General features: G+C 45.5%; 1 protein-coding gene across 1 annotated transcript in view; it reads right to left on the minus strand.

Moving 5' to 3' along the window:
- Positions 1-7,686, minus strand: part of LOC308159045 (neurogenic locus notch homolog protein 1-like) — a gene marked incomplete at both ends in the record, with an annotated part of 43,979 nt that extends 36,293 nt beyond the window's left edge. The window contains 2 exons of the mRNA XM_080532792.1: positions 6,439-6,520; positions 7,629-7,686. Coding sequence (XP_080388918.1) covers positions 6,439-6,520; positions 7,629-7,686 — 140 coding nt within the window. The remainder of the gene's footprint in view (positions 1-6,438; positions 6,521-7,628) is intronic.
- Between the last annotated feature and the right edge of the window lie 5,021 nt (positions 7,687-12,707).

The following is a 12,707-nucleotide window of genomic DNA, read 5'->3' on the forward strand; positions in this document are numbered from 1 at the left end:
TAGGAGGCAGGGAGACAGGCTGCTGACTAGGAGGCAGGGAGACAGGCTGCTGTCTAGAAGGCAGGGAGACAGGCTGCTGTCTAGGAGGCAGAGAGACAGGCTACTGACTCGGAGGCAGGGAGACAGGCTGCTGACTAGGAGGCAGGGAGACAGGCTGCTGTCTAGGAGACAGGGAGACAGGCTGCTGTCTAGAAGGCAGGGAGACAGGCTGCTGTCTAGGAGGCAGAGAGACAGGCTGCTGTCCAGGAGGCAGGGAGACAGGCTGCTGACTAGGAGACAGGGAGACAGGCTGCTGACTAGGAGACAGGGAGACAGGCTGCTCTCTAGGAGGCAGGGAGACAGGCTGCTGTCTAGGAGGCAGAGAGACAGGCTGCTGTCTAGGAGACAGGGAGACAGGCTGCTGACTAGGAGACAGGGAGACAGGCTGCTCTCTAGGAGGCAGGGAGACAGGCTGCTCTCTAGGAGGCAGGGAGACAGGCTGCTGACTAGGAGGCAGGGAGACAGGCTGCTGTCTAGGAGGCAGGGAGACAGGCTGCTGACTAGGAGGCAGAGAGACAGGCTGCTGTCTAGGAGGCAGGGAGACAGGCTGCTGTCTAGGAGGCAGAGAGACAGGCTACTGACTAGGAGACAGGGAGACAGGCTGCTGTCTAGAAGGCAGGGAGACAGGCTGCTGACTAGGAGGCAGAGAGACAGGCTGCTGACTAGGAGGCAGAGAGACAGGCTGCTGTCTAGGAGGCAGGGAGACAGGCTACTGACTAGGAGGCAGGGAGACAGGCTACTGACTAGGAGGCAGGGAGACAGGCTGCTGACTAGGAGGCAGGGAGACAGGCTGCTGTCCAGGAGGCAGGGAGACAGGCTGCTGTCCAGGAGGCAGGGAGACAGGCTGCTGTCTAGGAGGCAGGGAGACAGGCTGCTGTCTAGGAGGCAGGGAGACAGGCTGCTGACTAGGAGGCAGGGAGACAGGCTGCTGTCTAGGAGGCAGGGAGACAGGCTGCTGTCTAGGAGGCAGGGAGACAGGCTGCTGTCTAGGAGGCAGGGAGACAGGCTGCTGACTAGGAGGCAGGGAGACAGGCTGCTGACTAGGAGGCAGGGAGACAGGCTGCTGCTGAGTGACTGAGTGAGTGAGTGAGTGGAGAGGGGCAGGACGGGGGGCTGGAGGGTGTGTGTGCGTGTGTGTGTGTGTGTGTGTGTGTGTGTGTGTGTGTGTGTGTGTGTGTGTGTGTGTGTGTGTGTGTTGAGAATTAGTACTGGAAGCTCACAAGTAATGTGAGAACAGCAAACTAACATCACTAGCTACAATCTTCTCCCTGATGATCTTGTTTGACATTTTAATTAGATTTTTAAATGTTAAATGTATTATTATATTAACATTTTGTAACACCATTTCAATAATGTTTTCTGAAGAAAAAAAAAATCTACCGGTATGTTAACAATTCACTATCAATCGCTTATATAGTTCAGATTAAATCATTTGCTGCGATGAATAAATAACAAAGGGACGAATGCAGAGAACCAGGTAAAGCGATTGTAAGACAGTAATGAGCATGATCAGACACATGAACAAATGTGGCAATTCCTTGCTACAGGGAACAAATTGCCTAGTTTTCAGGCCTTATGCGTGGGTTTTGAGTGGCCATTGGGCTGGACATTTTAGCCAGGCCTGGCAACCCTGCACACACACACAGAAAGATAAAGTTCTCAGACTTGGCTACTGTTGCTGTCGACCAGTCTACCTACCAGGACTGATGAAGGCAGACATAGAGCTTGTTACTTTAAAGGTCTAGACCTGGCCATATACTATAGCCAAACCACACTTAAAGCCTACTGTTTCAGTCATTCCATAACACCACCACATAATATTCTGAAGACCAAAAGTTTTAAAAACTTTCCCTCAATCATTTTCAGATTTGAACACGGTATATGAGGGAATAATAGGACAAAACTAACATTTTTGGGCTCCAAAAAATTTATTTTTTTAAAGAAATTGTCTCTCCTCAAGACGCCTCCTTCAACCTCTAGTAAAGTGCTGCCAGAATGGAGTCAAACAGTGCAGGAACACTTTTACCCCCCCCCCCCCTCCCCCCTCCCCAACCCCCTCATCTTCCTCCACTCTCATTTCCTGCAGTTTGGTGTCTGTGCCTGGGCTAAGTCCCCTTTAGTCTTGTCTGATCTGTTTAAAAGCACTCCCCCAGGGGGTTGCTGTGCTGTGCCTCTCTCTCTAATCGTATACATGAGAGCTGACCTTCCCAGCCCACATCTGGTAGTGTTCATTAGAGACTTGTTTATTTGGCCCTATTACTGCCACAACCCATGGGAAAGAGGCCGGTTCCCCCCCCCCCCCAGGGACAGAGCGTGGAGCATGGGCAGGAGGCTGGACGACAGGGGGACCAGGGGGGCTTGAGTGAGTCATAGTGGCTCTAATGACTGGTGCTGCTGGCTGCTTTACGAGGCTGGGAACCACTTAAGTGGTTTAAGGTGTCTGAAGGTAGAACGGTTGTGACTGGACACTGACACTGGTCCTTACTGTACACTCTGTCTCAGAACATGGCGCTACGCTTGGTATAGGTTGGATTGAGGAGGGAAATAAGACAGATTGTTTCCCCCCTGTGTGTGTGTGTGTGTGTGTGTGTGTGTGTGTGTGTGTGTGTGTGTGTGTGTGTGTGTGTGTGTGTGTGTGTGTGTGTGTGTGTGTGTGTGTGTGTGTGTGTGTGTGTGTGTGTGTGTGCGCGCGCGTGCGTGTACGTGTCGTGTGTGCGTGCGTATGTGGTGTGGTCATAGAACACCTGCCACTGTAAAGGCTGAAGTCGTCTGTCTCGAGTTGAATGGCAAAACCACAAGTAATCATGGGTATTATGGAGCATGCTGCCTTGTGGGTAGTGTACGCCCCTCCCTAAGTTGTTCTGTTATGATCCACAGACAGGTGATCAGGCTCACATACATCAAATGAGGAAGCGTATCCCTGCCCCAATATACACACACACACACACACACATACACATCCATGCATGCTTGGCTGTCAGTCATATCAGTGATCAAAGTGAATGTGATTTGTCTTGGCATATGCCACCCTGGGGGCTCAAATATCTCTAATCCTGCCCCCCCCCAATACCTCCCCCCCAACCCCCCACCCCCCAACCCCCAACCCCCCCCACCCCTCTCTTTCTTTCTTCAGTCTCCAGTGAGGCTACTGCCAAGAGGAAACCGACACCGGCGGCCCCATGAAAGCCCTCCGCTCTCTCTCTCTCTGTGATGATATGATCAGATACAGCACCTTTTCTCCCCCCCCCCTTGGCCCCTTCCAGGCCGTTTCCTGCGTCTGAATGAAAGGGGGGGGGAGACAAGGATGGACTCATCTGCCCATAGCAAAACAGAGGTTGCATTGAAGCATCCCCGCCCTGAGGACAAGGGCCCGCTTTCATTCATGGATGATACTGTAGTCACCACCAGCACACATGCCAGGGAATTAATGGGCCTGCTTGATATTTAACTTCAGTCACGGAGAGTTAGGCTTACACACACACACACACACACACAGACACAGACACAGACACACAGGCACAGAGACACACAGACACATAGACACACTATCTAGCTATCCAGAAGGGAATTCATTAAAGCCCCTACACTTGAGCGATTGATTGTGGTGAGGTTATATCAGTTCCACCCTTTGAATGCGGTGCCTGCGGATTAGAGCCTGTCATAAAAACCTTTCGGCTCTGGGCGCTAACTGGGCTATTTCGGTCTCTGTCTGTCTGAGGGGAGACCGACAGTTTCTTCAGAAGACTTATTTCACAAGTCTCACAGGCCAGGGACATCTATGCTGCTATAGGGCGTGACTCTCCAATTACTGAGACCTCAGTTTAGGGTGCATCACGACAACACGCTGTACAGGCCCACTCTAGTCAATGATAAAAGTGTGTGCGTGTGTGTGTGGGGGGGGGGGGAGGGGGTATTAGGTCTACCACCACTGGACTAGTTGGTGACTGACACGCACACTGGCCCAGTTTCATCCATACCACATCACCTCCAAATCTCTCTCTCCAGTGGGGGCCTAAGCCATCTTCTGAAGTACAAGGGGTCACGTGACTCACTGTATCAATGGCCTGTCAAAACTCAAAAAGACGTTTTGAGGAGTCTTTGCTTGACAGGCATGGTATGTGAAGCCTCAACAGCCTCTCCCTCTCCCTCTCTCCATTCTCCAGCCCAGCATCTCTCATCTCTCTGTCTCGAGGGCTAAGCCCTTTGATTCCAGCCATCTAGAGCCTAGCCAGGATAATGGAATTCCCAACTCTGGCCTGGATCGGCTCAGCGCGGCCCAGCCTGCCCTGCACTCTCTCACTCACTGCACTGCTCGCTATTACTGTCAGCGGTACAGATGAGAGGCCTCCTTCAAGGCCTCTAAGATAAACTTGCTGTCCTGATCTGTCAGGGTCTCATTGGGGAGGCCAGATATGAGGGAGGAGGCAGTACTCATGGCATGGAATGTAAAGTAGGTAGGCATCCCTGTGGTACTATATAAAACTGAAGCATCGAATGGCACTTGACCTTAACATACCACTTGACTTCAGCGCGGCTGCTTTTAATTGAGGCAAAGGAACTCGTAATCTTGTCAGGAATGGTAGAAGGGCTCTGGATCCACACTATGTGCTCAGTAAAGGAATTTAATTGGGGGCCATCAGAATTAGCTATTATCGTTCATTGGGTCAGACTATAACACACTCAAATAATTCAGTGGTTCCGCCTTGACATCTCAGCGAACATCTAATAATGACGTTTGGGTCAACATCTGCTTGACATCGGAAGCTAACTGTACCATATTCCCAGAATGTTTAGCTAATTTGCGTGAACAATAGTGGGACTGGCTATGATACACACTTCTTCCATTTTGAAATAAATCTAAAGGAAGCCCCTGTTTGAAGATCCTGTTTTTATGGAAAGAAACTGGCAGTATTGTTTAGATTAGATCACACAGAGTTTCTAGATTCATAGATAATGTGCACTTAGCTAGCTCTGCCACAGCTCACATTTTCTCAATGTCTGTGCCGCTTGTTGGAACATTTGTTGGAAGTGTCAAAATATCTACCTTATAAACAAAACAACACTTCCATCAAGCCACAGGATACACTTCCCAGCCTCTGAACTTTGCCTACACATACATGTGCCATTCTAGCCATTTCTTTATTAGATTTTAGAGAGACATAACACCCTAACCCATAACACAAAACAGAGTATAGCAAAAGACACACAAAAGATGGGCCTCGTAAAAAAAAAAAAAAACTCATCCCTCATCCAAATGAAGCAACGCTCATGCAAGCCACTCATCCCAATCTCCATGTTTAATTGGAGGAGTCTAAGGACAGTGAGAGGCACACAATGATGGCTTTGTGGCCCAACAAGGGGAGCAAGCCCTGCCAGACAGAATAAAGATGTGGCTCAGAGCCAACATGGCTGCCTGGGCCTGCAGTCCTCCCAGAGAAAGGCCAGGAGCCGACCTGGTCCTACAGAGGCCCGCCAGCCCCAGTTCCACCACACTCCACTGCTGCTCGGTAAGATGACACTGCCACTCCGATGCCAGTTTGAAACCGAGCCAATGTACAGGAAGCCTTTTGTTGGCATAGGGGGTAAAGGGTTCAGGGGGACAATAGAAGTTCTGCGTTCCGATGCTGTCGTAGTAGACCTACTCGACACCCTTTTCAAACTGTTGAAGAGTGAATAAACAACAGCCCAGAACGTGCATCGTGCAACTTGTTTGCTCCAACTTCAATCCACTTACGTATCGGCGCCCAATTATGAAAACATCCAGTCTAATTACGCTCTACCGCCATCTGTCCTGCTAATGGAAATCACACAGAGAGAAAGGCCATTCAATAAGGGGGACAAAACCCCGGGAGTGGGGGAAGGACAGGGGCTGCAGGCTCTCTGGGAAGCCTCGCCCAGATTAGTCACACAGAATTAATCTGACTGGAGAACAATGGTCGCAGAGCTGCTGGCAAACCCCAGCTGTCGCTTCGTGAAAGAAAAGAGAAACAAGATTTAGGGCTCTGAGCGTCTCTGAGACTTGGGCTGAGGAGAGGAGAGGAGAGGCCGCTTTCACTAGCAGCAGGCCGCGAGACACACACACACACACACACCGTGACCCCCATGCCATCCTCATCAATGTCCACACATCTCTTTCATTGGCTGGCCCATGCCTGTGTTTGTCTTCCAGGAATATAGGCATGTGCTGAGAGAATTGAAAACTACCACCAACATGCCTTCAGAGGCCTAACAGGGCCTCAAGCACACAGATCTTTTTTTTTAATACCTTTTGGATTTATCCTTTACCAAGTCATCTCAACTGGCATTTCATAATATTTGTTTTGTAAATTGTTTTGTAAACATGATGTCTTTTTTGATGTGTCAATTTGCCTCTGTGAAAGAATAGGAAGGTATACTCACTTGCACTCTCCATTGCCGTCTGCAGTGGCTTCACACTTCCCCTGGTTCAAACACGATTCGGTGGGTATGGAGCATCTTAGGCCTGCAAACAGATGAAGTCAATACAACTGCACTATTCTAGTAAATATTGACCTGCTCTATCCATTTTGACAATTACATGTCAGATGAGTACTACGTTATTATAACCATAGGCCTACTCATTACTAAGACCATTAAGGAATTCATTAAGAATTTTGGATGGCATGGAAAAATCATGAATGCCTTCTTTACTCAACCATGGGTACCAAAAAAACAGAACTATCACTCAGCAGTATGTATGGCAGAGGTGTGAACTGCCACCTGAAGCGCAGTTTGTGGTGAATAGGACTTGACACCACACTGGTAGGCGCATTCTTCCCCCTGCAGCTGTCCTAAAGAATGTACTATATTTGGGGAGTAGCATAGTGCTGCAAAAACCTATTCCGTTTACCTCGACTCAAAAATGCCTCAATGGCCAAGGCATGAGTTTTCATATTCTTGTGATGTCTGAGTGCCAAACTCGACAGCTAAAGCGCTCTGCGCGGGGCACGGGCACGAGCCGTGAGCGCAACAGTTGTCTGCAGAGAATCTCGCTACTTCCAGGCGCTCGTACATTGTTCATGAAAGACTCTTATAATAAACAACCATTTTAAAATAGTAATTGCAAAGAAACGTTGAAATGAGAATCATGCACACCGCTGAAATCTCTGCAAATGAAAACACTTTCACAGTTGTGCCAATGCATGAGGCCACACAAATCAAAAGAAATAAAAAGCGACAAATCTCAGCCAATAAAGCGTGAAGTTAAGATGCTGACATGTTCGAACTGTCATATCATCCCCACATATCAAAAGTGAACTTCGATCATTAGATCAAATGTATACAAAGATAAATAAATAAAAAATCCATCCCCCAAATTAACAGAGATCTATCCCGCGAACTCCTAACGCAACAAGTGCTTCGTGAGTGAAATTATTTAAATTTACCAAACGCTACATCCTATTCTGAAAAGTTGGTAGTGATCGATTGTGCGTGTAGGATTCCATTAGAGATAAGAGATGATCCATATAAAACGATATACTTTCTTTCATAAAATAGTTTCTCTTTCATATCGAAAACTGTCAGTAGCCTCCCGGATCCAAAAGAGGTCTGTATAAGGTATAATCACTTACCTCGTGTTAGAGCAATCAGCGACAACAAGAAAGTTAGTTTCACAAAGAAAAGATGCATTCCTTCTTTTCTGGTATCAAATTATAGTACAATTCCACGTGGAGATATCATAGATCCTGTGTATTTTCCTCTCCGATAACCCAAAAACGTTCAAATAATCATTGCCTAGATCCAAAAAGTGAGCGTTTTGCGGCGCGTCTCAGTGAACTCCGTACAGGAGATGCTGTCACTCTAGTTTCCGAGTTGTAAATGACTTGAGGGATTCAATTCTCCATTCGCTGCTTCGCATCTAGGGGCGTTATCCGTCCACAGCAGTAGTAGGCCTACTTCACGACAACTGTTAATTTGATCCGAAGAACTTATTGAAGAGCAGTGGGAAAAATACGCCCACCCTGTAAAACCATCACCATCAAAGTAGAGTAAGTGAATTTGAAAACATTTTCACGGGCGTGCCCTGCTCAGAAGTTAAGCTGTTTAATGCTCTTATTGAATAAACTGTCACAACACAGAAATAACTACTGAAAACATGTATTTTGAGTCTGACAACAAGGCACTCAAATGGAAGAGACCGAAGACTACCTGTAATAACCTGTACCTATTGTGACCCTGTTTAAACAACAACAACAACAACAACAACAACAACACATTCATGTTTTTTGTTACTGTCATGTTCAGATATTGAACACAGGCCAGTAGTTTAGGAGATATACTTCAATTTCTTTGAACAACACCTACAGCACCCACCCACTCCAGAATGTTTGTTTTTCTCAGGACTGGTGATTTGAAGTCAGATAAATATCTGTCATCATGGGAACCGATAGTAGTCTGATCCTCTAAACCTGATAAGTAAATGCTGACAGTTACTCAGGTAAGCACTCTGTTATTGTGCTCAATCAGCAAAAGAGCAGGTAAAAATGCCCAACCATCCCATTATAACTGGCATCAGGTTGACACAAAGAAACCTTTGAGAGAGCCCTTTGTCCCCAAAACTGTCTCCACCCGCAGATCATTTCAGTAGAGAATACATACATTTCCCACTATATCCAGTCTCCTACCCTTAAGTGGTGGAACGTAATTCCACAATACAGTATTAGATACTGTACACCTCAGTTCTCATGTTCACACCCAGGCTTGGGTGCACTGCACTCATTCCGATGCTCACAATAAATCAGCTTATACCTCAAACTTCATTCAATTTAAAAATGTCTCAATGATGTCTTTGTTAATACTTGAAAACATGTTCATAGTATTACTTATCATAACAGAGCTGAGGTGTAACTGTCAGCTTCTGTGCCGCCAGGCCTTCATTTGTTTAGTAAATCCTTATATGTCTGTATCCCTTAAGACGTAACGTGTGCCAAGAAACTACAGGTAGAACCAGCGCCAGGGAGTGTGGGAAGAGTAAGCGAAGCGTTGTGAACCGGGGGGCAGAGAAAAGAGACATTTGGTGATGATGGGGAAAAAAATGGAAAAGAAGTTGAGGAGGTGGCTGGCTATGTATGATAAGGAGATAATGAGAACTGTGTGTGGACATGCAGGAATATCTAAACCTCCATGACTGACTGGCATTAGGAGTGTGAAAACATCTGCTGCCACAAAGAGGGATAATAATGTGATTCATGTATATACATGCGTCATGATACAAAATAAGACTTTTAATCTTCCTATCCTATTAAACTTACTCTGTCTGTCAATTGAGAAATGTGACTAACATCTGGTAATTAAGGAGAAGCATCGTGCAGAAAGCAGCAGTGTAAATGCGTAAAAATAGGACCTCACAAGGCTATAGCAGGACTCTCCATTGCTCCTACAACAACTATCAAAACAAGCCTTTCAGTTTATCATTGTTTCTGAGTAGCAACAAACATCATTAACAAAACAAGCATCATTAACAAAAACATGCAGCAAAAACAACCCTCTGTATTTCAAACTGTTTCTGCCACACTTTGATAAAGAAAAATGATATACATACATTTATGTAATCAGCTATTGTTGTTTTTCCTTTTTTTTCTTTTGTTTTTCTTTTTCGCCCAATGTGATAAGAGGAAATGTGTTTATTGTGTTACATTCCCAGGCTGAGTATAAACAGGATTTGTGTTACTTTCCTCCTCATTGTGTTGACCTAGGCCTATTCAATGCCCCCTATACCGCAGTACATCAACTGAAAAACACAAAACTCTTGTCCAAGATCTCATTGGAGTTTCCTTCCTTCAACAGTCTTCCTCTATACCTTGTCTCTCTAGCTTGCATCAATAGATGGCATGTTCAAATCAAATCAGGTCAAATCCAACTTTATTGTTAGAGCACATCATACACGGAAGTATAAGTAATGGGGGTTTAAAACAATAAAAGTGAGATGACTAACGCAACTGTAGAGATCAATGCATGGTAAATAAACTTCAGAGGTTACAATGTATTTTGTATCTGTGTAGAATACTAGGTGTGTTACCTATGTATGGATGTTTTAGACGTGTGTGTTCTTAAAGAGTATTGGACAACAATGAAACCACTGAATGATACAGTCATTGGCAAATCCTATGACTTAGCTGAACCTTGGTGTTATGATAATCCTGGAAAATGGTTGCCTTTGTCTAGCTGTCAGTGACTGTCCTAGTGAAGTTATCTGTGTGTGTACTCTAGGTTGACTTTATCACAGTGGGAGAGGGCTCTGTTTCAGTTTGTTTTAGGCAGGGAGTTAATCCTAGAGTAAGCACAGCAGGACCAAACATTCACAAGGCAGAGGCATTTAAATCACAGCCACCAAACTCAATGGCTACTTGTCTGGTAATGCACCAGTCCAACACAATTGTTTTCACCTTCTCTACACTGTAAAGCACAGGCATACAGTATACAAAGAGGTAGATCTCATGTTCGGTATGGGCTTGCTGCATGGGTCTAAAAGTCCTATGGCGCTCATTTGAATTCCTCCCAATAAGTAAAGCTGAAATAACAAACAGCACACATGCATTAAGTCCCTTGAGTGTCCTCGTTGTTGCTTAGATTAGTAGTCTTTTCATAAGGCCAGAGCCCAGCCAAGTCTATTCACTGCCTCTAAACTCCACAACTGAGATCCATATCTGGGGCTACAGTGAACCCACTGACGCTCTATTGTTGTAGAGCTTAAGGGTACAGTTAGCCCAACCCCAGTGCATACAGTCCTCTGAGCTAACAGAGAAACACTGGGATTGTTGGTGTTCATATGAAAAAGAAAAACCATTGGTCCGTCGCTCATCAGTGGGCGATGGACGGCAGCGGCAGATGTGGCGTGGGGACATGTCGGGACGTGACGCTGTCGTCTGCTCTACAGCTTTTTAAAGCAATCAGTGGCAGCTGCCAATGTTATCCATAGGCCTTATGTGACGTCAGTGTTTTACAATGTAGTTACAGGTCTATTACAATGTAGTTGCAGGAAGAGTGGAGTTTTGTTTGCTAGAAGATGGAATCTAGACAGCCGTGCCTCACTAACAAGCCAGGTTCCAATGCATGTGATGTATTTCTTTCAAGTATATACCATTTCAGTTCAGTGCCTCACAGTTCGAGGCAGTCCAAACAAATGCTGACATGTTTAAATACATTCAAAGAGAAGGAGAGACCTACTGTTGCTTAGGTTTGTAAATAAGCATGAAAACACTTAGTGGGAATGACACAGTACTGCCTGGTTTTAATCAAGGATTTACTGTAATTGATTCCGGTGTTTACTCATGTCACTCGCGCTGACTTCAGTGGATCATATAACAGTTTTTTCTAAAGTGTGAACAACTTCACAACTTCTCTCATCCCGTCGCCTTCATGCCCCCGGCCATCAACACCCATCCTCCACACACACGCTGCGGGGCGTGAGGATCCATTTAACACTCCTTGTCAAAACACCCTGTCGCCTTTCCCATCAAAAGTCAGATGACTCCAGATCAGCCGATCAGTTTTCTCAATTAGCCCTGGGTGCTGATATCCTCACCCAGCTTGCTGTGGGGAGTTGGGGGGGAGGGGCAACACAAAACAAGTGTGATTCCCCCCCCCCCCCTAAAACAAAAATCCTCAGAGAGCACCGTAAAGTACGGAAGAGTATTAGGGCCACCAACACGAGTTATTTATTTATTTTCCGAAAGGGGGGGGGTTATATTCTGAGTTTAAAGTCAGAACTTCTGAGATTAACTTAAAGTCAGAACTTCTGAGATTAAAGTCATTTTTATTACTTTGAAATGACTTATGAAATTCTGACTTTTTATCTCAGAAATTATTACTTTTTTCTCAGAAATTCTGACTTTAATCTCAGAAATTCTGACTTTAAACTCAGAATATAACCCCCCCCTTTCGAATTTTTAAAAAAAAATAAACTCGTGTTGGTGGCCCTAATACTCTTCCATAGTAAAGTCTTCCCGGGGAGGCAGTTTCCCACTTAATGACAGCCCTACTGGCATTTTGCCCTGCTTTTTGTCCATTTGTACATTGGTTGTTACCCTGGTAATGACCATGTTCAGTAGGACCCACAGTCGTGTAAGTGTTGACTGTGAGGGAGGCTTTATAAACCTTAACCCTCAGCCTTCCTAATCACTATAACATGATTGGTTTGTTGCCTCCGGTCGGTCTATTGATGTTTCATGACATTGCATTTAAACCTACAGAAATGTCTTCACATTTCAGAAGTTGACAATGTGTGCTCAAACATGTGAGCATTGCACAACTAGAGAGCCAAGGACTGTGAAGACAGACAGGATTGTTTCCTCACATGATAACAGTATTTGGGAGTTGTTATGCGTAACACAATTGACTGAAATAAGTGTGACGCTTCAGTTGAGCCTTTGACTGGCTAAAGTACCATATGTGAGAGACAATACATCCTCTTTGTCATTGAGGAAAAGGAACCACTAAATGCTCTAAAGTCTAAATCATTATGGATAATACGTTCAGTTTTGAACATCCATATTGGTTTAATCAACACATTTTTTCCATTAACCACAACGTTTCTCTGATGAATTCACCATTTTGTATTGAGAAATATTGGTTTATTAGTGCTTTGTGTGTGTCTGTATTGCTCAACCACTCTTTGAAGACCTTTCTCTCTGCATTTAACCTTTTAATTG

The sequence above is a fragment of the Nansenia antarctica genome (assembly GCF_963989245.1).
Source record: "Nansenia antarctica genome assembly, chromosome: 5".
NCBI lineage: Eukaryota > Metazoa > Chordata > Actinopteri > Argentiniformes > Microstomatidae > Nansenia > Nansenia antarctica.